The following is a 24,441-nucleotide window of genomic DNA, read 5'->3' on the forward strand; positions in this document are numbered from 1 at the left end:
AGTTGTAGTTGTCCAACACCAGATAGAGGCACTCGGGCCAGGCATTCAAGGATGTACACCCTACTGCTCAACAGCATCTTTGCTTTGTTTCTATTTAACAGAATTCTTTCAACCTTCTCAGCAACTGTGGTTTAAAATAGGATTCTAAGCAACTCCAACTGAAAATGTTTGCTTTGGCTGTTAACAGATGCCTCCACAATCTTAAAATTAAAAGCATTAGCTGCTCTCATGTTACATTCTGATCCTTTACTTATTATCTTGGGTCTCCTGGTCTACATCCATTCATTTTCACATCTTCCTTAATGATTTTCATGTTGTATATTACAATATGCTACAATCACAAGTAGCTGCGAAAAAACAGGGCAGTGATTACTAAACACATGTCCCAGAAATGGAGATATCCAGTGGTTTAACATCTTTCAGCTGCAAGTATGAGAGCTCCTGCCTTGGACTTAAAACTTCTAGTCACAAGTATATTTCCAAATATTATCGGATGATGCTCCCCCAGAAAAACTGCTCCTTTCTCCATGTACATCTGTAGTTTTGATTTTATTCTTCTGTAGAATAAATAAAAATTATAATTAACAAGATCATTTTTACCCTTTTTTACTAGCCCTCCTTTACTTATAAAGTCCTGGAATCTGAACTAGATCAAGATTTCACTGTGCTACATGGATTTCTAACGCTTCTTCAAAGAACTCATGACAGTAAGTCATAGCACACTTTTATTTGGGTCTGATGTTTTGTCTGCACAATTACACTGACATTTCATTTGCTGCAATATCCTGATTTCCTAAACATTCTGGCTGCCATTCAAAAGCAGCAAGGGGATTGTAAGTGCTGTGGCATAACTAGTTGTGTTCTGTTGGAAGACATCCATGATACAGGTTGCCTAAATTATAAGTATTATCATGCCCCTAAAAAAGGCTGTCTCTGCATGTAAGGCATCTACAACAAAAAAGTACTGCTAACTTAGGTTTTCAGTTGCTAAAAACACTTCTTACTTGAGCAGAAGTGCTTTCTTGTTTGAACAATGAATAAACATGTCGAGTTCATCAACAAGTTTTTCTCGTAGAATTTAATAGAAGAGTATAAGAAAAAATTAGTCTCTAGATATACAATAGCAAGATTTAATAATGTCTTACAATATATGTTTGAAGAAGAGGGAAAGTTTTGCTAAACAATATTGCCAGCTAGTAACAGTAAATCTTGTTGAAGAGTTTCACAGTACTATGGTGTGTGTAGACATTTCAGTTAATTATCAAGCAAGTTCAGTTACACAGACAAGAAACCCTAGAATTCAAGCAATTTTAGTTTTAATCTCTGTTACATAAGATTATATTTGTCTTCAGGAATTCACTTAAAACGGCAATGTACTTTTAACATATGGGACTAAGGAACATACAGTATTATAGTTTCATAGTCAAAACCAAAGAAAACAATAATGAAGGATGGGTATTTGAACTTTCTCCCAAGCCAGAATAATTGGATTTTACCAATTTGGTTGAAATAGAGAAATGCCATATAGACTTTTATTACCAGAGATGGAGATTATGTTAGTTTTATGAAATGACTTGTCAACGTGGCAGAGAATACCAAGGTTTGAGAAAAAAACATGTAACCCTTTCCCACCCAAAGTACAAACAAGGAGATTCTTTTCACAGTGCAACCTCTTCACGGCAGTTACAAATCATCATGCTGTACAGGAATGCTTGAAACACAGGCTTCAAATATCACAATGAATCCAGACACTAGAATCCTGTGAAATACAATTTTCAAGTCTGTCACTCAAGACATGGTGAAATCTAGAATGTAAACCCCAGTCAGGAACTAGAAAAAAAGCTACCTCTTCTATGTCACCATTTTCAAGTGAAAGATGAAACATCCGTTTGCAATCAGACCCTGAAACAGACCTTTTGAACTACCATGTGGGTCCCCCCGCCCTTGGAATTAGCCCTTGATCAGAGGCAAGAACAAGGAGGAGAAAGAAGTGGTAATAATATATATTGTCAAGGGACTAAGATATTGGAGAGAAAACAGGAGAGAGAACATCAATGAACAAATGTTCATCAGTTCTCTTTGTGAATTTTTATTTACTAAAACATTCCTTGAAGGGTTTCAGCATTAAATTAACACTGTTATTTGTAATCAGTATCAGAAAAGTAATGAGACCTCTTAGAGATTATTGCACAAAAACCTGGCAGCAAACCATTAATAACCCTTTGAAATGCACATATAGATTGGTTTCTGAAACTGAGTTACAGAACGTCTTTAAAGTACAAAATAAATATATTGTTAAAGAATAGAAACTAAATACAATTACTTTTATTTAAATCAAGTCCAGCAGAAAATATTTCAATATGGCAAATACCCCAGCACTTGCTGCATGCATCCATAATCTAGCTATTTCATCATGAGTTTGATCATATTTTCATCCCCTCCCCAAAATGTATAACCTTGACAAGTAATGCAAAATAGATAAAATATAACATGAAGCATTTTCTTTTAATGTATATTCCCATTTTGGTATTTAATGCTTAATCTATAAATAGACGCTCTCAGACACAAGAATGCTTTGTAAATGTGTTATTGTGCTGTTTTAAGATTAAAATATTTTACATTAATAAATCCAAAGCAGTTCATTCTTTAGTCATACTTCCAGTGAAAAAAAAATTATTCTATTTCATTAAGTATCAAAACTGGAATTTGCATTTTATCAGTAACTGACTATATGCTGCTGACTACTTCAATAGAGATCTAGTTCACAATACGAATTGCTTATTTGAGTACTAGGTAAATACTATATACAGGTACTCAAAGAGTAGATGAGAAACATCATGTAGTGCTACTGTTAAGAAAAGTTCTTAAGTAGTACAAAAATTTCCAATAATTTATATCCTGATTTTTTTTGTGTGCTAGCAGGAAAAAATTAAAGGAGATTAAAAAAAACCCCCAAAACCAACAGACTACCTATACCAACTACTCTCAGTTGAAGAAACAAAATCATCTCTTTTTTAAACAGAAACAAAGTATTGCATATATTTAAGATTTTCTACTAATTGCAAATTTTATTTAACAAAGTAATATGGAGGCAGCATGTGGTAGATTTAAATTCATACAATCTGTTAAAGTAATACACAATTGAAAATTAATGATCTAAAATCCTTAGAATCCTTTAAATCTGTAATTTCAGCATAGTGCTACGTATTGTTTGTCTTAAAGGCTAAAATTAGGAATTTTTGATTCTCATGTTAACATAAGCAAAGCTCATCTGCACCTTCTCTTAAATGTTTTTAGCAGCGTAGTCAGCTTTATAAAGAGAAAAAGGCAAAATATTACCATAATTTACATATTCTAATAATCTTTCCAAGGCATTAAAGGACCCAGTTTGAAATTTCTATTAAAACTGTCAAAAATATATTAATATATACTTGCATTTACACTTTCAAAAATTTGTAGTTAATATTAAGTTGGCCTATGAAGCAGTAGTAAAGTGCAAAATATTTGGTATAGTATCTAGTGATTAACTTTCGCTTCTGTGGAATACAAATGAGTAAGCCTGGCTCTTCCATTGACAGATATGGTGTTTGATGGAGGACCAACCTGGAGGCAGAGGGGAAAAAAAGAGGGGGGGAAAAATAAGTAAGTATTAACCTAACTTTTCAGATTCTTCTCTCTGTTGTATTTTACACAGTATTACTTCAAGGGAACAAACACTGTTACTTCAGTTAGCATTTTTCTCATTGCAATGAAAGACCTTTTATAGGATTTCTGAACAAAGCATATATGCTATGGAAATAGAAATATAAGAAATTACTTAAAACATATTTTATCCTCTCTAAAAAATCTGTGTATAACTATTAAAAATACACATTTTTCTAGTCCTTCTCCAGACCTGGTTGCAAAGAAATGTTTGAAAAAACATCACTAAACTAAACACTTTTATTAAATATTCGATAGAATGCAACACTTGCAACTAACACTCCTTTATACCACGGTAATGTTTCTTTTATCAGGATCTCATGGTTTAAGGAGCAAACTGTATAAATTTTAGAATAGATAGCAACGACCTGATTTTTAAGGGAGCTGCATAAATCAGTAACTCCAACTGGAGCTACTGTGAGCTGTGGGTACTCCACAGCCATGAGAATCACATACCGCAGCGCACACATTACTAAATACAATGAGAACACTCTGAGGAGAAAAAAATGGTTAAAAAGAAACCTCACTTGACCCATTTTAGGTTAGTAATTACTGAGGACCCTACTGAAAAGGCCAGCAACACAAAAGGCTACAGATCTCAGCATTTCTCAGCATTGCATATTCACAACATATTAAGTAAAATGGGGGGAAGAAAGAATTTAGTTCATCATGCCAGCATTTTATTTTTTAATGATTCTCTCACAGAGCTGAAGAAAGGGTGAGTATGGTAAGAGGCAAAAAGAGAAGTATGCACCTGACATACCTCTTTCACAATTCAAATGGATCAGTTATACTCCCTTTTACTTAGCGCAGCATGATAGTGGAAGCTATAAAGTAAATGCATTTAAAAGATCCTTTCAGTATTGGAAATCACTTTCGGGTGCTAATAAGTTATTGTTACAAAGTGCTTCATTTCTCTGTCCTACTACTGCCAGTTCTCCATGTTAAACATCAAATGAGACCGTGTTTTCATAAGATTTGCCATAGGCAAAAACCCCCTCTCTTTTTGCCATCAGGCATACCTGTACTAGGTATGTCTGCAGAAAAGAATTAATAACCACTTAATGAAGTTTTTCGTTGTTTTCTTTCTAGTAGAAATAGACTTCTTGAATTTTGAAAAGCACGTTATGAATTTTATATTTTAGTTATAAGCTACGTTGCAGCAGCCGTACCGAAGCATATTTGTCATGGAATCATAAAAAAAAGTTCATGCATGACGCAAAATAAATAAAGTTCAGTATTATTCAAAATGTAATTATATGCACTTGAGGTGGGGGTGGGGGAACCCACCTTAATAAAAACATTCAAACTAAATCCAAATGGTATTTCTGGTAGAACAGATAGAACTGACCTCTAAGAAACTCTGAACAATACAGCGTTTTCTTAATCTTATCCTGTTTTTAAAATGGCTGTGGTTAGTGACGTAGTTAGAAGCATTACTACAGTATGTTATGCACCACTTGTACTGACTTTGAGGTAAAACACTACTTGAGCATGCTTGTAAATCTTCCTGAGAAACGGAATCTTCCCATTCAGGGTAGAAAGGACGGAGGTCTACAAGCCTCAGAGAGGCTGTTGTAGTGCCACACTGAAACAAAACCTTATGTATGAAATAGATTGCTCTAGTATTTGACCATCCACTGAGAGATTTTGACCCTAGAGAGCCAAAGACTTCCATAAAACAACAAAAAAAACCCATCAGCCCTCACATCCACCCACCATGTATCATTTGTTTCTTTCAAGTGGGAAAGGGAAGAGAAACAAAAACTACTGACTTTGTTTAACCTTCTGCAATGAGAAATTCTCAATACAGAATGCAAAACACAAATGCCAGTCAAGAAGGCTGTGTGTGAGACTATCATTAAACTGTCTTGTTACAAATTTAAAAGAATATAGATTTCTAAAGAGTGCAATGTTTTACCCAATGTGAGAAGTATAGGTGAATTTTAGGTGACAGAAGAGAAAAATTAAGCCACAATTTTAACCTGAGGGGTTGGGGGAAGATGGTCCTACCAGGACTGTTGATAAAACATTGAGAAGTATTTTACTAATGTGTAGGGATTGGTGCATGGACGGGAGGTTGTCAGGAGGGACAGGAACCAGCTGACCCTGGGGAGGTGCTTAGGCAGCAGATATAAGGAATTGTAACTGCGCAATAAATCGTTGATGACCCGCATTCCGTGAATGCTCTATGTCTCAGCCCTAGTTCGGAGGGAACTAGTGCTTCCGTCCCTCACCACATGAGTAGCGAGAAACTACAAGTGGTGACCCCGACGTGATAGCGATGGATGTGAGCCACGTGGTACAGGTACTGGAGGCCCTCGTGCAGCAAGCTGGGTTGCCGAAGGCGATAAACTCGGAGCCAGCGGGCCACTGCATCCAATGGTTGCGAGGCCGGGGGGCGGTGGAGGCCCCCGTGGACGTATTAGATACCTCCCGATGGGGACGGATCTGCCAAGAGCTTTTGGAAGCGGTCTTGGCTGGGGAAAAGAAAGCAGGAGATATAGGGGAGATGTGGGGTGCCATCGAGAAAAGTTGTCCCCAGGAGAGGAGCTGCTGGAGCGGCTGCGGGACGCGGAGGCGCTGCGAGTGGAGGAGCCGCGGGTGCAAGCGCGGGAGCTGTGGAGGAAAGTGCCCCGGGAGGCGCGGCCGGAGCGCCCGAGCCGCGCGGCCGAGCGGGCAGCACCGGGGCTGCAGCGAGACTGCCAGAAACCGCGGCCGCGGCAACAGCAAAAAACCGGGAAGTGGAGTCTTGTGAGCCCTGGCAACACTCCCCTTTGTGCGACAGGGCGAGGGGACAGGGGGGTTCCCCACAACGAGCGACAGCAACCCTCAAAGCCTACCCTGTGGGAATCCTCCCTACTAACGACATTGTCTTTATCCTTGGCTACCAGGCTGGAGTGTTCAGTTCGGTTTTGATTTTCTAGGGAAAAAAAAAAAAAAAAAAAAAAAAAAAAAGGTACCCTGATAGCCTTTTGAACATGGTGTGTGAGTGCCGTGGTGGGCTGTGGACTTGAAACCCCATATACAACTCATTTGATAGTCTCTTTGTTATCCACATGTACTAGAAGTTGGCAAATATATATCCATGTATATCTATGTTTCTGTTAGCCTTTGGAGAATTTTTATGGATATTGCTGACCACTTCTTCCAATGTAGGCTGGCCACCTGCATCGGAATGAGTGTGCATTTTGGTCAGTGTAAAAGCCCAAGGCTTGTGCGATGTGGGGGGGGGCAGAGCCTCTGCGGGGACGCCCGCTGAAGTTGAGCCTGCAACCTCACACTGTGATGATGCTGCTTGGAGCTGATTTTTGATTGTCTTCACAGGGTCCTTATGCTACGTTCTGTATGAGGGACCATATAGTGGGAATAATGATTGTCTAGGTTTTGTGTTTCAAATATTGTAATTGTATGGAGTGTGCTTGTGGGATCCCATGCGTGTGTGCGTGTGTGTGTGCTGAGAGCGGACAGTGCTCTATGTATTTTTTGTTGTTGGGTTTGTGTAAAAGTTTTAATGGGTAGCAGATTAACATTTTGGACAAGAAAGGGTTAATGCAAACTGCCGTTGCTGGCAGGTATTTACTGCTGCTGATAAGCAGGCAGGCAGCTGTAGCTTCACATTTCTTTCCCATCAGAATGCCTTTGAATCACTTTAACGGGCCTCCTTCTCAGGAGCTGATAGCGTGGGAGAGGGGGTATGTTTGTGTTCTCCTACCTACAGGTCCATGGCAGCTGCCTGCAAAGTTTGCAAAGCCTCACCATGAGCTGGACAAACAAGTGGAGGAACCCGATGCCTCAGCTACAGGAGCTGACAGTGAATACCCCGAGCAGAATGAGATAGAGGAAGAGAAAAATAAATGATTACAGGACATCACTTGAGGGCAACTGAAAAGTAACAACTTGAATATGTGTGCTTGTAACGTAGCTGTTACTAGAGGCTGTGATTTTGTGTAAAACCCACTTGTATTTACTAGCCAGTTGCTAATGAGAAACTATACCTTGTATTGTGTGCATTTGTTACTTGTAAAAGATGTTAGAGCATGCAAATTTGCAGCAGCTGCTAGAAAATGCTAAGGCAAAAGCTAGAAAGATTCTAATATGATGGTAGTGTTATAAACCAGGTAATGGAACAAATTAAGAGGGTGGAAGAACTCCACTGGTAAGAAAATTCTTTGGCTAGTTTCTTGCTGCCATCAGCATTTTCAACATGCTGTTGTAACCTGTAATAGTTACTCTGGTAATGTAAATCTGTGTATGCTTTGCCACAGTAGCAACTTGTTACTGGATGAAGCAGGTGAAACTCTGCACTGACAATGAGGTACAAGAACTGAGGTTGACCAAATGCCTGCTGCCACAGTCAAGGGCAAGGCTGGGTTGGCCTCTGTGTTTGCCACCAAGAAGAACCTTTAGCTCTGCTGTTGGCTGCAACCCGGCAGGTGTGGAGCGATGGGGACACATGCCATGCCAGACCTTGATGTGAGGGGATGGCCTCCCCTGTTATCAGAGAGACATCCAGGAGAAAAAGGGCAGACCCAGCAGCCTGTGACTGACCTATGTTGAAGAAATATGGAAACATGCTAAGATCTTACACATGGTGTATGAGGATGGGCAAGCCTTTTGGCTGGACAATTTGTTAGGTGAATGGGGACTGACAGGTTGGCTGGTTGCTCTAGTAAAAGGTGGACTAATGGTGTTTATTGTCATTTTAACGATTTTGATTTTGTTGCTGTGTATTTTTAATGTATCCAATGAATGATTATGAGTGCTACAAAGCATGTTTGGCTTGTATAAAAAGAAAAATGCAGAGATGTGGATGACTTTCTGGCAAAGAACAGCCATGTACCCAGATCAGCAAGTGCCTACGTGGAGTCGGACATGAACCAAGGGTCAACAAAAGCTGAAGGAATCACAGCAAGATAAGAAGGAACTGACAAATGCTACTATGCTTGCACTAAGTGGGCTCTTGACTGATGTTGATAGTGTTCGTCATGCCACCTTACAAATAGGGCAGCAATCGACTTTTTATTGTTGGCACAGGGGCATGGTTGTGCTGAATTTGAGGGGATGTGCTGCATGAATTTGTCAGATCATTTGGAATCAATTTATAAGAGTATGCAACAATTGAAAGAGGGGGTTAAATGGCTAATGAAAGATGATGGATGGAGTAGCTATATTATGTGTGTTAGTTTTATTTGTATTAGTAGCAAGTTTTATGTTGCGGTGTGTGATATCTATAGTTAAGAAAAATGTAAGATCTGTCTGGTTTGCTCAAAGACAAAAAGAGAGAATTGTGGAGTGGCTGAGGGACGGTGGACATTTCGTGACCAACCCAGATGTCAGCCTTAGGAGATGGTGGTTATGAAGAATACAACTGAACAATGGACATGTGAGCAATCCCAGCTGTTTGGTCTTAGCCAGACTCTGAGTTAAGTTGCAAGGCCTGAACTCAACTTACCCAGGCTGCAAGGCCTAGCCTTTGGTTACTAAAGGACAGTTACGTGCAGTAGAATAGGGAACGTGACATTTGCTCAAGACTAACAAGATGTGGGAGCGGGATGGTGAAACTGCAAGTTATGTGAGAAAGGTAGCGAATGGATAATTTTAGCTAGCTTGTTATCTGCTTCAAAATGTGTGGACTGCACTTCTGAGCCAATCACAATCTATATTGGTTACGTCTAGCCAATAGCAGTTCAATTTCTGGAAGCATATACTGTAGCTACTGTAGCTACTGTGCTACGACAGTGGTCTGTGGACCCCATTGGCCATTGAGACTACGATGGAGTGTGCGCAAGTCCTTTTTCAGGCTTTGTCTGAGGGAGCTGCTGAAATTTGCCCAAATCACTGTAATAGTCATTCGCACATCCCTGGACTCCTGACTGAAGGTAGCAATAGTGCAGACCGTGTTGCACAAGGTCTGCCAGTTCCTGACTGTTGTGCTCCAGTTTTTATGCGCTATTTACATGTCACGGTTGATACCTGTAGCAGTGTCATTTTGGCTACGGCACAACGCAAGCAAGACGCCAAAGCAGCCATTTTGCATTGGCGCGAGGTCATGGCGATTTTGGGAGTCTCTAGCCAGATCACGACCGACAATGGTCCAGCATATTCAAGTCAACTGGTGGCTTCATTTTTATGACAGTGGGGCATTGAACATAAGACCGGTTGTCCTTATAACAGCACTGGCCCAGCTATCGTCGAGTGCACGCACCGGACTCTGAAAGCTCGCCTCGGGTGTCTTGAGGCGGGGGAGACCGTACCCAGAGGAGCTCCTGCAGTCTGTGCGCGCTGACTTTTACTTTCTGCTCTGACTAGTTAAATCAATTCTCGCGTGGATCAAGTGAACAATCCCCCATGAGCTCGCACTTAGCTCCACCTCTAGACAAACCCCTGTATCCACAGGTACGGGTGAAAGATCTGGAAAAGGGCAAGATAGGTCCATTTGCCCTACGTGCTCACAGGTGGGGCTATGCCTGTGTGGAGGGGGAGACTGGGCTAAGCTGGGCACCGGCAAAATGGTTATTGCTGTATTTGTAGCTGTGTCTGTAAGTTTGTATTTGAGCTATATTTCACAGGTGGTGATTGGCGCTCGGCTGTATCTAGGAGAGAGTGATGGAAAGAGGTGTGAAATGACATCCATGGTCCTTATGTGTCCAGATGACTTCACTCACGGATCCAGTCATGACGTGCCTTACGAACTTTGTAGCCAGCCGTTGAATACGACATCTCTCAGGCCGGAAACACCTGCGTCTAGGTCCCTTTAGGCTGACGCTCTGTGTTTATTAGTATTAGGATGTTTGTTTCCTTCTTGTTTGATTATGTAATGCGCACTGTGTTTGAATACTTAGTGGCACAAACCTTTCTTACTTAGTTAATAAGAGTTATAAGTTGCTTATCTGGAATAGCTGTTAAAACCCTGAGTTTTCTAGTCTTGAGGCGGGGGAGATGTAGGGATTGGTGCATGGACGGGAAGCTGCTAGGAGGGACAGGAACCAGCTGACCCTGGGGAGGTGCTTAGGCAGCAGATATAAGGAATTGTAACTGCGCAATAAATCGTTGATGACCCGCATTCCGTGAATGCTCTATGTCTCAGCCCTAGTTCGGAGGGAACTAGTGCTTCCGTCCCTCACCACACGAGTAGCGAGAAACTACACTAATGATACCAAACAGCAGTAGGAGGCCTGAAGTACATTTAAGAAGAATTAAGGACCTGATAGAGTCTAATAAAAAATACAATCTTCAGAACTTTTCTGTTATCTGCCTGCATAAGATTGCAACTACTTCAGGTCTAAGGCAAAGCATGTATCTAAAACTGTACCACTTCAAACCATATAAACACCAATAATTGAATATGTTCCTGATTTTACGAAAGAGATAGTTGATTGACAACTTAAGAGATTTCTAATTAATTTCAGGAAGATTTCTAATTGGATTTGTACTGTTTGAAAATACGGACATAAAAAGCTTTGTGTGTGCATTCACCAGTTAATTCTGCAAAACTAAACTCTCTTCCCCCACCTCCCTTCGTATTGTTAAGAGACCTCCTGGCAGCACTTTGTGCTAAAGCTAACTGCTTCTAGTGTCCAGCATTAATATGGTAATTTGAAGGAAGTTCCATGAATTCATTGTTATGGATGCAATGATGGAAACTCACCCTTTTCAATTTGGCAGCAGCTTCTCCAGAGCGGATTGCAGCCAGCAAGCTCTGGTGGATCTGTTCTGGGTCAGAGCGCTGGAATGTCATCACAGTTTGTCTCTTAGTGACAGGGGGTGGATGGTCAGTGGAAGCACCTGACTGTGCCTGATGACTCTGCTCACTATTCACAGAGCTGTTTTTCTATAAAGGGAGGAAGTGGGAGGAAAAATTAAACAAAAACCTAAAGGTTTAGTCATAAATGGAAAACTAACTCAACCTGGCACAAGGTTGTGTATCAAACTGCCACCATTCTAGTGTTTTATTCAAAATTTCAGAGATGAGCCTCATTTCCACTATAGCATAGTTTCTCCCTCAGATAATTATGCCAGCAAAATTATATACCCCATTCAAGTGTGTGTGTGTGCCATGATCACTTGAAGCCAAACTGATCACACTACTCAATTATATTTAAGAAGGGAATGCTAATTATGGCAAGAAATTATTATTTCCAGTAATCTGAATGAGGTTGTTTTCATTTTAAGATTCCCCATATTCTTGTAGTTGAATATGATGCTGTGCTACTGCTAGACCACTACAAGTGATTACACTGTGCTAATACAGTACTTTCTAATCACGGAGCAGTTCAGAGACTACCTTCCAGACTAGTCACACTAGATGACAGTGGATCAACAGTCAACCAATAGTAGAAATAAAGTTTACCTTATCCATTACACTATTTTGTGACTCCCCTGTTACGGTCTGCAAGGAAGGGGTTTGCACTTGAGGCACGGAGGTAGCTGATAATTCAGCTGCCGAAGCAGTAGAGGAGAGTTCAACAGGAAATTCCTCTCTTGGTGCCTGGCTAGTGATTGTACGCGTCTTATTGAACGACTGTGACCTTCTGACTGCGGATGAGACAGCAAGAGCAAAAGGGGATGGTCTTGAACTGGAGTATGGCTTTGGAACTGCAAAAGTTCTTAGAGTTCTTAGGTTCAACGGTGCTGGTGGACAGGAGGGAAAAGTTGAAGGTTTATTGTTTTTAACAGGAGAAATGGAGGATTCAATTTTTTTCCCATCATCATAATTTTCTTCATCTGCTGGAGGAGAGGGAGTACTTGTCTTGTGTAAAGGTGAAGTTGGATCAGGTGATGAGATTTTTTTCCCCATCTCTGTATTCTTAGCTTCATTTTGAATGGAATTAGGAGCACAAATGGTACTTCTGGCAATTGCAGATGTCACATAATGACTTGAAGCTCTTCGCTGCATCTGCAGATAAAAAGAACTAGGCTTTGTTGTAGGACTTAATGCATTTGACTTATTCTGTGTTTCAGAAGAAGCATTTGTATTATCCAAGCTCAGCATCAGTGGGACATGGTGTTTGGGAGACTCTATTTCTGTCCGATTGCTCACAGTAGTGATCTCAGCTCCAGACAGCACAGCATGTTCAGAAATGCTGTTTGCTTTGTGCAGCAGATCATTTGCTGCTGCAGGTGCATTTTGTGAACCAACCTGTAAATGACCCACACTTTTTGGAAGACTAGGAATTTCAGCGTGCACTATGAATTCTTTGGGGTCTTCATGTTTTAGAGAGTTTTCCGAAGTAGATACCTCTTGATCCTTATGATCTGGTGGAATTTCTGATTCCCAGCTCTTCATTATTTCTAAGGATTTTGGAGGCACTATTTTATAAGTAGTCATCCCAATTTTTGGTATGTAATCCCTTGTAATTTCATTAGCAGGCTTGGGTTTAGGTTTGGCATCCTGTCTGTAAAGAGGGTGACCTTTTATAGGAGAGTCATCTGAAGTTTTTGCTGTTGTTTCTGGTGAAGCAAAATTACTGCCATTTATACAAATGTGACTCTGATCTTTAATGGGAATTACTTTTTCATGGGTAGCTTCTTGTCTCTCAAGATTTTGTTCTGTTGAATTATCTTCATCCCCTTGCATTCCACGAATCACTTGAAGAAGGGGGCTGTCTGCATCTCTGCTGTGTTGAGGGACCAGTCCTCTGAATGTGGATGATTCACAACCCTGAGGAACAATAATTGCTTTCTGTGTAGTCCTTCCCAAATTGCTATCCGATGGACCTGCCTGGATTGCAACATCCTGAGTTTTTACTGTGTCCAAGCTGGTTTGATTTCTTTTCTCATCTTGCTTTTCTGGAATCATTTGAGGATAATTCCTATGACTTACAGAGATGTCATTTTTACATGTCTGGCAGTTTGATAGTCTGTCAACTTCAAGCTTGTTATTTGCTCCGAAATCTACCGTTTTAATTTCAGCTGACTGAAATTCTTTAGCTTCTTCTGTTGTTGGAAAGAGTTCTGTACCACTGTGGTCTTTAAGAGAGATTCCAAAATTAATACAAATGCCAAAAAGATTCAAACTTCCCCCTTAAATACATCATGAAGCCCCACATCCAGTGTAAGTACAAGGACTGGGACCTCACTGATATTAAACTTTTCCTTAACACTTACTTTTAAAGGCTATTTAAAGATATCTTTGACTAATAATGCCAAATAATAGTATTCCAACTCAAGTATTCTTCTTTAATTATCAGGCAACTGGTGCCATGCATCAACTTGACAGAAAAATCTATTCTAGAATAATTTAAAAAGTGCTAAATGAATTGGTTATATGGACAACAGTGACTCAAGAGCTCAAGGACTATTCAATATTAAGTTAGATGCAATTTTTATTTAGTTCCACACTTTTGTGGCTTCTGTCCTTTAATTTTAACATTACAAATGTTATTTGTCAACTATTGTACAAGGGACCAATTTGAAAACACATGGACAAAAGCAATTTTGTAACTCTATTTTTCCAACTGTTTTTAGCAGGTATGAAAATTCAATTCTTTACTCCTGGACTAAACACACAGCCCTCTCCAAAACACTGGAATGTTTGGATCAAATTGGTTTGAATACAATATTCAAAGGAAAAAAATATTCTTGAGGAATAATTATATTTTGAGGAAAAAATCTCATTTTAAGTATGTTATAAAATGGCAGTTAAAACTTGTATCTCATATAAACAGGACTCATGCAGTATATTGTTATGATTTATAAACAGAGATGTGCTGAACATAAAAGACTATGGAAGGCCTAATATACATAAATCTGAAAATCAGTGTCACAAAAGGGAAAAATAAATTAGTAAGCTCACTAAATCCACAGAAAAATTTATGATCCATTAGAAGTACAGGATGTTGTCATTTCTTTTCAAATCACCATGTCACTTTATTCTATTTCTGTTTGAAAATATTTGCATTTCCATGCAGAAAAATCACACTAACTTTGTAAGCACAGAACAACTCATTGCCTCTCCTTCCCCTCTGCAGTGCCCATGTCACACCATGTGGCAGGACAATCTTTGTGTCCATCCTTCCCTCCCCTCAGCACTGCTCCACCCACAGTGCCCTACAACAGCACAATGAAACTTTGACAACTGCTATAATAAAAAATTGTTAAAAACAAAACCCCTGCAAAATCAAAACTGCAGTCAATTCTTGTCACCTCATCACAGACAGGATACACTGCAGCTAGACAGAGTATGAAGAAAACAATCTGATGATAACAATTCAAGAGTTGACTGATTTGTCATTTTTCTCAAAGGAACAGAAAAGCTCTCTTCAACCTTACTCTGAAGTACTAAAAATGAGTGGGAACTACTCACCATCAGTTTTATTTTGATCCAAAATTCTAAGCTTCCTGTCTTTTTCAAACGCAGCTTGCTCACTGCTTATCATAGTCTGTAGTCCTCTGCAAAGCACAACAGTACATTAAATATGCTGGTATCATTCATTTCACTAAATACAACTAACGGTGCAAGAGAACTGGCAATATTCTCCAAACACAGATGGACAAAATAGAATCATTCTGCCAAACATTGGAGTACTCGAGAGAATAGATATTTTTTTTTTTTTAAACAAGAGGAAATGCTGCTATGATATTTTACCAAAAATCCAGCTTCACTCTCTTCTGTGTAAGCAGATGATTGGTTTCCTTTTCTCTGCTCCCCCTCCTTTTGTTTATTTGTGCAGTTTGAACAAGCCCCTTTCCAGAAACAACTAAGTTTCAGTGAAGCCACAACAGTTTATCATTCATATAACAGTAGCGTTCTATGAAGTGTTCTAAAACATTTCCTTGACTTTGTCCCCAACACAATATACAGGGAGCCGTATTAGATGCTGACTGCATATGAAGAGATGAACTCTGCAGTACAGACTTTTCAAAATAGTAATGAAAAATTGTCTGTCCCTTTCAATAAATTCCTTGAGAACTACAAAGAAACATGCATCTAACATATTACTTGCATACTAAACGTTTTGCAAATACATACAATTTATGTCCTTAGATCATGGTGGGCAAGAGAACTGCACAAATGCTGAATAAACTCCTGTCCTGGGTTCAGCAGCAGCAGTCAGTTTTTCTTCTTCTTAGTAGCTTTTGCAGCACTGTGTTTTTGACTTTCGGCTTGGGAATGGAGCTGATAACAGCGATGTTTAGACTGACCAAGGACTTTGTGAATCTCATGCTCTGCCAGGGAGGAGGAGAAGCTGGGAGGAAGCAGGGACAGGACACCTGACCCAAACTAGCCAAAGAGGTATTCCATACCACAGCACGTCATGCCCAGGATGTAGAAGGGAGAGTCCCCGGAGGGGCTGGATCATGGCAGGGTGGGGTTGAGGTACCGGTTGGTGAGCGGTTGTATTCTCTTGCTTGTTATTTCCTTTATCATTATTACTATTAGTGGTAGCAGTAGTGATTTGTGTTATACCTTAGTTATTAAACTGTTCTTGTCTCAACCCGTGGGAGCTGCATTCTTTCGATTCTCCTCCCCGTCCCTCCAGAAGCGGAGGGAAGAAAGGTGGGGGGGAAGTGGACTGCGTGGTTCTGATTTACGGCCTGGGCTTAAACCACGACAACTCCTCATCTATTTTGGAGGAAATTTTAATTCCTTGCCTTAAAAAGGTAAATGAAAAAGGCAAAAATATTTAAAATTTCTCCTTAAAAATATTATTAGAACTTCAAACTTACATATTTGCTATTTTTATTTTCTGTAGTTACAAATACTGGCATTATGAAGATTCCAATTCATTTGCCACATCAAATGTGTTAGCTGTCAGGAGCCAGTGCCCTGAGCTAAAACATCTGCTTTGAATCATTTGAGTGTATAAATTTCTCAATAATCACCCATCCTCGTGTTACAGTATATTTTGGACTGTACAAGCAAGTGCCCAATAAACCACAAAACAGGAGCACAGACTCTCAAAATTATTGTTGGAAGAAAGTTAAATCTCAGTCCTGCACTCTGTACTCTTGCTTATCCCACAGCTGAGGGACTGAACTACAAGCTCTTATAACAGGTTGAGCTGTGGGGTTTTTGTTTGGTTTTTTGTTTTATAAAAAAGGGGCTGAGGGGAGGAAGCCACAGAATACCCCAGAGTATCATTATAGAATATATAGTGGTTTTGACTGGACTATTACACATATCTGTGGTTTGATTAAAAAACACTTCTTCAAAGTAACTAGATCTTTTATATAAGATCTGAATTATCAAAAGGGTTCCAGAAACAGAATGTCAGAGAAATACTAGCCCTCATTCTGGAATCCCCATGATATTTCAGGAAAGAAAGGATTGCCAAACTCTAAAGTTAGAGAGCAGTGCATGCTAGATGATACCAGGATTATAGGCCATGAAAGGTTACCACAAGTCAGTAGGGGAAAAAAGAAACATTCTTTGGCCAATTGGCCAAACCAACCCATTAACACAGTAACACTGGACTGATAATTTGCAAGTTCAAGAAAACTTAAAAAGAACTCTTGGCTGATCCTCCTCCTTGTAGATCCCCACAGAGCAGACACACTCAAGCAACTGGCACAGTATTTATCAGGACAGAGCACGAAAGATTTTTCCAAAGCCCCATTTGGCCTTGGACTGACAAAAAAGACCCTTGAAATACAAGTCAAAGTTCTCCCTACTACTCGGAAAGTTCTTGGCTACTAAGGCAGTCATTTTGGCTTCAGTGCAATAATTGAAATAGTTCTTCCAATTTAATTTGGGAACAGTAGCCAGTTTAGTTGCCCCAGGGAACAGAGAAATAGTGAATTACATTAACACAATGGGACTTCTCTGGACAATCAACATTTATTTCAAGCAGGCTCTAACTCATGTTGGAAACCTGCTGAGTCAGGTAGTTCAACAAACATGCTGAAGGGCAAAGGTACAGCATAACCAGAAGGGGAAAAAAAGCATTTAAGGAAACTAATGTGTTTATTCTTTAAAAGGGCAGAATTAACTTGTTTTCCTGAGAGGAGATGGATCAAGACAGGTCAAGACAACTGGCTAACATGGAAGCAAAGGACAGAAGAAAAATTCAAACCAAACCAAACATGCAAGCAATAGACAACTTGTGCCCAGGAGAACAGAAGTGGACTATTTACCTGTTTTTCCCCAACTGCAAGAATGAATTTGTAAATTTTCATTTAACTAATCAATCCAGGTTTTTTTGGTAGCACTCTGCTCTAGTAAATACGCTGGGTATTTTAGAGACAGGTTCAGCTTTCCTGGGGTCCAGCTGTTTGAGGAGGTAGGAAAGGAAGGCTTAAACTGAATAGCCTGCAGAACACTTCTTTGTCATTTTTGTTGGAAAACTACATGAATTACTGTGTACAGAAGAGTGCTACAAATGAAAGTTAAGCATATTAAGCTCATTCCTCTCTCACAATCCTCTATTCTGTGCTCCACAATGAAACAGCACTCTACTTTTTTTTTGCCTCCCCCATTCCCTCCCTAATGCTCCTTTCTTTGTCACAAAACGTACTTACTTGCCATCTGTGCTCATATTTTCTTGTTTTTCTTCCTTGAAGCTTTGTAAGTTGTCTACAGAAACACTGCCAGGAACTGGAGCTGATGAAGCAGGATCATTTTCTTCAGTTTCCAGTGGTACCTCAGCAGAGCTGAAGGCTGCAGTAACCTCTCCTATCCCAGGAGAGGCATTTGTACTTTCACTGTCCTCTCTCTGTTGCACACTCCTCTCTTCCCTTTCATCAATTTCTTCTAAGCTGTACTCTTGGCTCCTTACACCTACACTCAGACAGGAAAAAGAAAAAAGAGAAAAAAACGCAACAAAATATGAAACCACCCACAGCTCGCAATGCACAGTAGAGATACAAAGGGGCTGGGGAAGTTCACCTAAACAGTTTGAAGAAGAATAACTGAGACTTCTTTTTATAATTCAAGTAAAATAAAATAAGTAAACCAAACTAATTCAGAGGTTTAACACCACAGTATTTTCTGGTTCCTTCCAATTCTCTCTTTTTTACATGAGAGAATACACTCACCGCCATGCTAGTGTCCATTTGTTTCTGAATCTGAAATTACTGTATAACATTTTCCTGTTTAACTCACGTACTGGATTAGGAGAGATCAAAATATATTTAACAATATTATAATCCCAAATTTCATGGAGGCAGACAGTTTATTTTACCCAGATTTCTAAATATTTCCATTAGGTCTCCCAGTGAGGTTTAACATGCACGGTTCCTTCATACCAGAGTAGGTATGTTAGAGAATTAAAGAGCAAACTGAATCACAATTTTGCCTAGAGTTTGAACAAGTTTGATCACCGCTGTCAAAAAATTCCCATAATTATCCAAAGTGTATTAAAACATAGTTGGAAGTGTGCAGTTCCCTGTGCTACAGTAGAAATGCACAAAAAAAGAACATAGAAAAGTGTGAAACTACAAAAAAAAAGAGAATTTTTCAGCTACAGCACAGTTAAAACTAAAAGGTTCAGCTACTGGATTAGCACACATGGAAGTCAGTGTATCCGAAGTTAAACTAATAAAGCCACCTATTTTAATTTGCAGAGGAATTAACCATATCTGGCTTTTCTTCCCCCACAGTAATCTTCCTACAAGATGATGATTCACATTTTTCAAATATTAATAAAGTAGACCATACAACTAACATCTTGGCTTTGCAACTTCCATTCTATAACACAAAGAAGATAGTAATTCCATCTATAAAGTGCAACATGGTGCCACGGAAGGCTGTTCGCACCAACTGAGCCATACAAGCAGTACACCTTGCCTGACCTGACCAGGGTATTCCTGTCAGCTTTGCATGAACCAGTCAGTACCTGTTAGGGACAGGCCTTGCACTTGGGCAATTAGATTTCAGATTTTTCTCATTTGTACCACTAAATTTCCAAGTGTAAACCAAGACTACTAATGAAAACAAAACATTGGCTTAAAGCAAGCAATACTGGAAAGCAGCAGATCCTAGAGGTCAGAAAATCTTAGACTGACTTTTTTTTTTGCACAGACTGGTGTGCTACAATGCTTCCAGTACTTCTAGAAAAGTACACTTATAGAAAAATAATAAAGGACTGAATATATTGGAGAAAGTGTCTATATAGAACCTAACTAATTTTTCCAATAGGGACATTAGTTAAGAGTTTAATAATACTAAAGTTACTCATTCACAGGTACAGGGCAACTACAAAAGCCAAACTTTTTACTACTTAATTGTGGTTTTTTGTTTTGCACTCCTCTAAGACTCCTTAAGAATTTGCTATGATAGTAAGGACCTTCTCCTCCTTTCCACCTGCCCTCTTCCACCGCCAAACCCTTCCATCTTCAGGTAGAGAAAAGTCATGCCAACAGCTTTATACTCTGGGAAATGATTTTAGTGACAGAAGTATGATTTTATGCGTGCAAAGATAAATATATGCCACAAGGCACAAAGAAAGCATAACAGAATGTGGACAAACAACAAACCTGCTTTGACTGTCCCACAGCCCATAACCAGGTCTCCAGAACAGTGTCTTCTTCACCAGTGAGAGCTATTATGCCATGGGCCTGCGCCATCACCAGCAACAGAAACAACAACTAGGTACCTTCAGTCTAAATACTCTGTGGAAACCTGAATTATGCAACAAAGCACAGCCGGGACTTCTGACAAAACAAATGGAAGCATTCTGGAGTTCCTGTGGCTTTATGCCCAGGCACTGCTGTCATCTCTTTCCTCTGGAGAGAAGTGTAACAAAGACTGAGTTGTATCTGTATTGGTGGGATGGAAACTTGGGCTGGTAAGAGACATTCCTGCTATGTGAAAGTCTGTCCTTTGCTGAGCTAGGAACACTTCCAAGCTTTGGAGTGGACTAACCTGACTGCAAATGTGTAACACCAAACAAAACCAACTATCACACTTTTCCCAAAGTATTGTACTTCATTTATCAGCATAATATTAGCCTGGATTTGAGTTAATTTCAGTTACTGGTTTTTCATCTGTTACTGGACACCATTCCAGACCTGGGACACTGCTGCTACAGCAGAATAAAGTCTGAATGCATTTGATACACAAACAATGTTTAACAACTTACATCATGCAATTAACTCCCCAGACGAACAGTTCAGATTTTATGACTTGCTTCCAAACACTCAGTTTAGAGTTTTATAATGCAACATACCGCTTCAAAGTACTTATGGCAATACTGGCTACATACTGTTGCCTTATTGCTTTTATGCTTTATATGTAAATCCATATACAATATAAACTGCAGTTTTGTCTGTGTATAATTTATTCTCTATGAACATTAGTCATTGAGTTTTAATTAGCCCTAAAAGAACACTGTTAAAGCCTACAGGATAACATTGCGAAGACATACCTGATGAGTGACATACTAACTGCAAATCTCCTTTGAGTTAGTAAGAATCATCTTTTCACAACAGAGAAAAGGCTGGCACTGCTCTGTGAGCCATTATGCTTGCAAGCACCAAAGCCAGAAAGCTTCACTACCTCATGCAAATCTGCCAGTGTTTCTGTTCTTGATTCTACAGTCCTTAATAAGGTTCTTAAGAGATACTGTAACCAAGAAGATTCTATCACGGGGTTTGTTTGATGGAAGTGATTTAAAAATCTGTAATATTATATTTTCTAAAAACACTATTTCACCCTCTTCCCTAGAAAAAAGACTGAGCATTAATTAAACTTTGGGAAGGGGAACAAAAATCATAAGTGAGAAAAAAAAAATTGTTTATAATCCCAAATGTTCAAATTAATTCTCTGTCAATGTTTATTCTAGTAGATGTACGCCTTCAAACTACTTTTGTCAAGGTACAGGCTGTTTTTACACCATGGGAAAACTGTCATTTTGCAATAGAGTTCCTGTCTATTCCAAATTATATAGCATAGTTCCATTTAATACATATGTATCTATTAGCTAGGTACTACTTAGTCACCAAATTGAACATTTGTAATGGTTCATCACAGAGCAGAAGGTAATGCTATATTTGCAGCTTAACTTTTTTTGCCTATTTGCTACAGTAGCAATGCATATCAGAACTACTTTGGGAATGCCAGTTGCAGCTGAGCAAAAACTCACAAAGCTTCCAGAAGCATGACAATCAAAACGCTATTAATCCAAATAGAACTCCTGAGTTTATGTAAAGCTAAAATTATGTCCAATTTGGCAATTAAAGAAATATTGAACTATTTTATGCATTTAAAACAATACCCAAACATGCATAATTTTCAGACTAGGAAGAGGACAAGTGTGCTGTAACTGATTTTACTGCAGGTGAATGTTTGTTCTCACAACTGGCTTTGCTAAAAGGATCCTCTATATATAGGCCTCAGGACAGTTTCAAAGGTGCCACCAGAGAGCAGCAGTATCCCATGAGACAAAGGAAAAAAAACAAAGGCAATGGAGCTGTGCTATGTGACTTGTCTCTGCATTTAAAAAAAAAAACACACACTGCATTAAGTCTTCAGCAAAGGCATCGCATGAAGCAGCAGAATGAAGACTGTCACTAACTACAGAAGTAAAACCCAGGGCTCAACACATTCTGTTCTGAGCCCAGTGAGTATCCTTGCATTTTTCTATTTCTTTCCATTACAGCTCAAATTAAAATGTTTAATTACGAACCTTAAATGCCTCAAGCAGAAATTCATAAACCTATGGAAAAGCAAAAAAGCCATTTCTCTGAAATTCAGGGCTGTTTATCTGTGCAGCACTCGGGCCTTAAAGCAACAGGAAATGCAGACAATCTAGCATGGATCTATAATCTTAAGATAGAAACAAGCTCAAGAAAACAAAAAAACTTGATTTTAAATCATAGCGTGATAACTTTGCTCATCATCTTAGACCCATCACATGTAGATAAACAGTTTTCAACGCAGAAAATTAAGTATTAATAAATATCATTAAGAGCCACTCACTTAGAAGTGATTGCCCTCTTATCTGCTACAACAACTCAGAAAAGCAGAAGTTACAGCTTCATTACACCTTCAACCTCAGACTTTACAACATACGTTCATGCTTTGCATTTATTAAAATACGTATTGTTTCTATTAAAGGTTTTTCTGACAAATTACATAAATTGCCCTAAACACAAACCAAACCCAAGTTTACAGATTACTGATTTATTTTTTTCTCATTTGCCAGAGATCTAGGATGGCAGGTGACTTATTCAACTCCTGTGCTGTATTTGTGTTTTACCACTCCAACCAATTTGATTGGCATTCTGAAAAAGAACAGCTGGAAAACTACTAAGAGTTCCTGTCAACTAGCCCAGGAACTATGAGTGTTTAGCCTCATATAATGTCAGTGGTACTCCACATGCTTAATGTTTATGTATTTCATTCTTGGTGAAATACATTGAAGAGTGATTTTTCCAGACACTGGCACTGATTATTTTAAAAGGTTTTACAAATTTCAGAAGACTCTTAGACACTGTATCTTATATCTAACCTTACAGCCTGATGCTTACAAACCGTGTTTAATAGTATACAGACTGCATAAATTGAAAAAGTATTCAGCAGCTGAAGAATTGTATTTTAAACAGCTGTTCTTTTATGTATTACATTTTCTCCTCAGCAACCAATAAATGATTTAATTTAATGTATAAACCACTATTTATGCATATAGTTTATATTTACAACTTATGTTTTCAAAGGCTGTTTGGATGCAAATCAAAAGGCAGGCATGGATTTGCTCCTACCCCTAGGTTATACAGGTCAAGGGCAGCACAGGGCAGGGTTCTGAAAACAAGACTGGGTTTTCGCTTTTGAAAGGTTTGTTATGAGGTATTCAAAAATCACAGAAGTTCTGGCTTGTTCTTGTCTACAGCTTGTGGAGGAGGAGGGAAAACAGGGTAACATTTTGTTTATTAAGTGTAAAGCACAGATACCAAGACGAAGTATATTGTACACATTTCTGTAGACAGTAAAGGTAAAACACCTTTATTTTAGAAAGCCATATTTGTACTTCAAAGGAAAAGTTAAGTTGAAGCGTTAAAATTAGTACTATACTTATGACACATCTGTAGTAGAGTAATTTACTGCTATGAATTATCATAGCCTGCTATGAAGTAGATTTTATCAACACATTTGGAACAGAATCAATCTGTTTCAGACTGCAATTCAGTGGCTCTTTTTTCCACTTTACTAGGGGCTGATTCTATTGATTCTTTACTACAAAAAGTCAAGTAAGAAGCTTTTCTGTTTCCTCAATTTCTGCACCAACAAAAATTCTAGATAGAATGTTAAATTGTGATCTTACAGACTTGTGAGTTCCTTAAAAATGTACCTTCTCTTAAGCAACTGATGCTTGCTGTCACATTTTTCAGGTATTTTAATCTCAACTCAGGTATTTTTGAACCAGATAACTGAATTTTGATTAAACAGAAGAACTACAGAAGAACAATACAAAACTTTGTCTAAATTATTCTTCTCAGTCCATTCCCTATTAAACCCTCTCTGATCCAGAGAAACTAATCTTTTCTTCCCACCCAAGTTGTACGTCTGATTAACAGAAACACAAGTTACAGTTAACCTAACTATAACTACTTCAGTATTTTCTGGTTTGTTTGGGGTTTTTTTCCTGAGGTGTGTGCCCTAAAACCTGCTTACTTACGGCAAAATAACGGAGGATTAGTGAGGAAGATTGTAAACATGCTCAAAGTGACTTGCAGCTGGGTGCAGAAAAACATATATATGATACTAACTGTTGCTTAGTCTTGTGTGTTTGACAAGTAGAACATCTCTGTTTAGATAACATGGGCCTGTGATAGACTGAAAGGCACCCTATTAAACAT

The 24,441-nt window shown here is 39.0% G+C and overlaps 1 protein-coding gene across 1 annotated transcript in view; it reads right to left on the reverse strand.

Moving 5' to 3' along the window:
• Positions 1 to 3,516: 3,516 nt before the first annotated feature.
• COBLL1 (cordon-bleu WH2 repeat protein like 1) overlaps positions 3,517 to 24,441 on the reverse strand; it is a gene marked incomplete at both ends in the record, with an annotated part of 91,930 nt that continues 71,005 nt past the window's right edge. The window contains 7 exon segments of the mRNA XM_080621591.1: positions 3,517 to 3,603; positions 11,354 to 11,536; positions 12,056 to 13,674; positions 15,011 to 15,096; positions 18,166 to 18,424; positions 23,751 to 23,813; positions 23,816 to 23,818. Of these exon segments, the coding sequence (XP_080477717.1) occupies positions 3,517 to 3,603; positions 11,354 to 11,536; positions 12,056 to 13,674; positions 15,011 to 15,096; positions 18,166 to 18,424; positions 23,751 to 23,813; positions 23,816 to 23,818 (2,300 nt within the window).

Source organism: Psittacula echo (genome assembly GCF_963264785.1).
Source record: "Psittacula echo genome assembly, chromosome: 6".
In the NCBI taxonomy this organism is placed as follows: Eukaryota; Metazoa; Chordata; class Aves; order Psittaciformes; family Psittacidae; genus Psittacula; species Psittacula echo.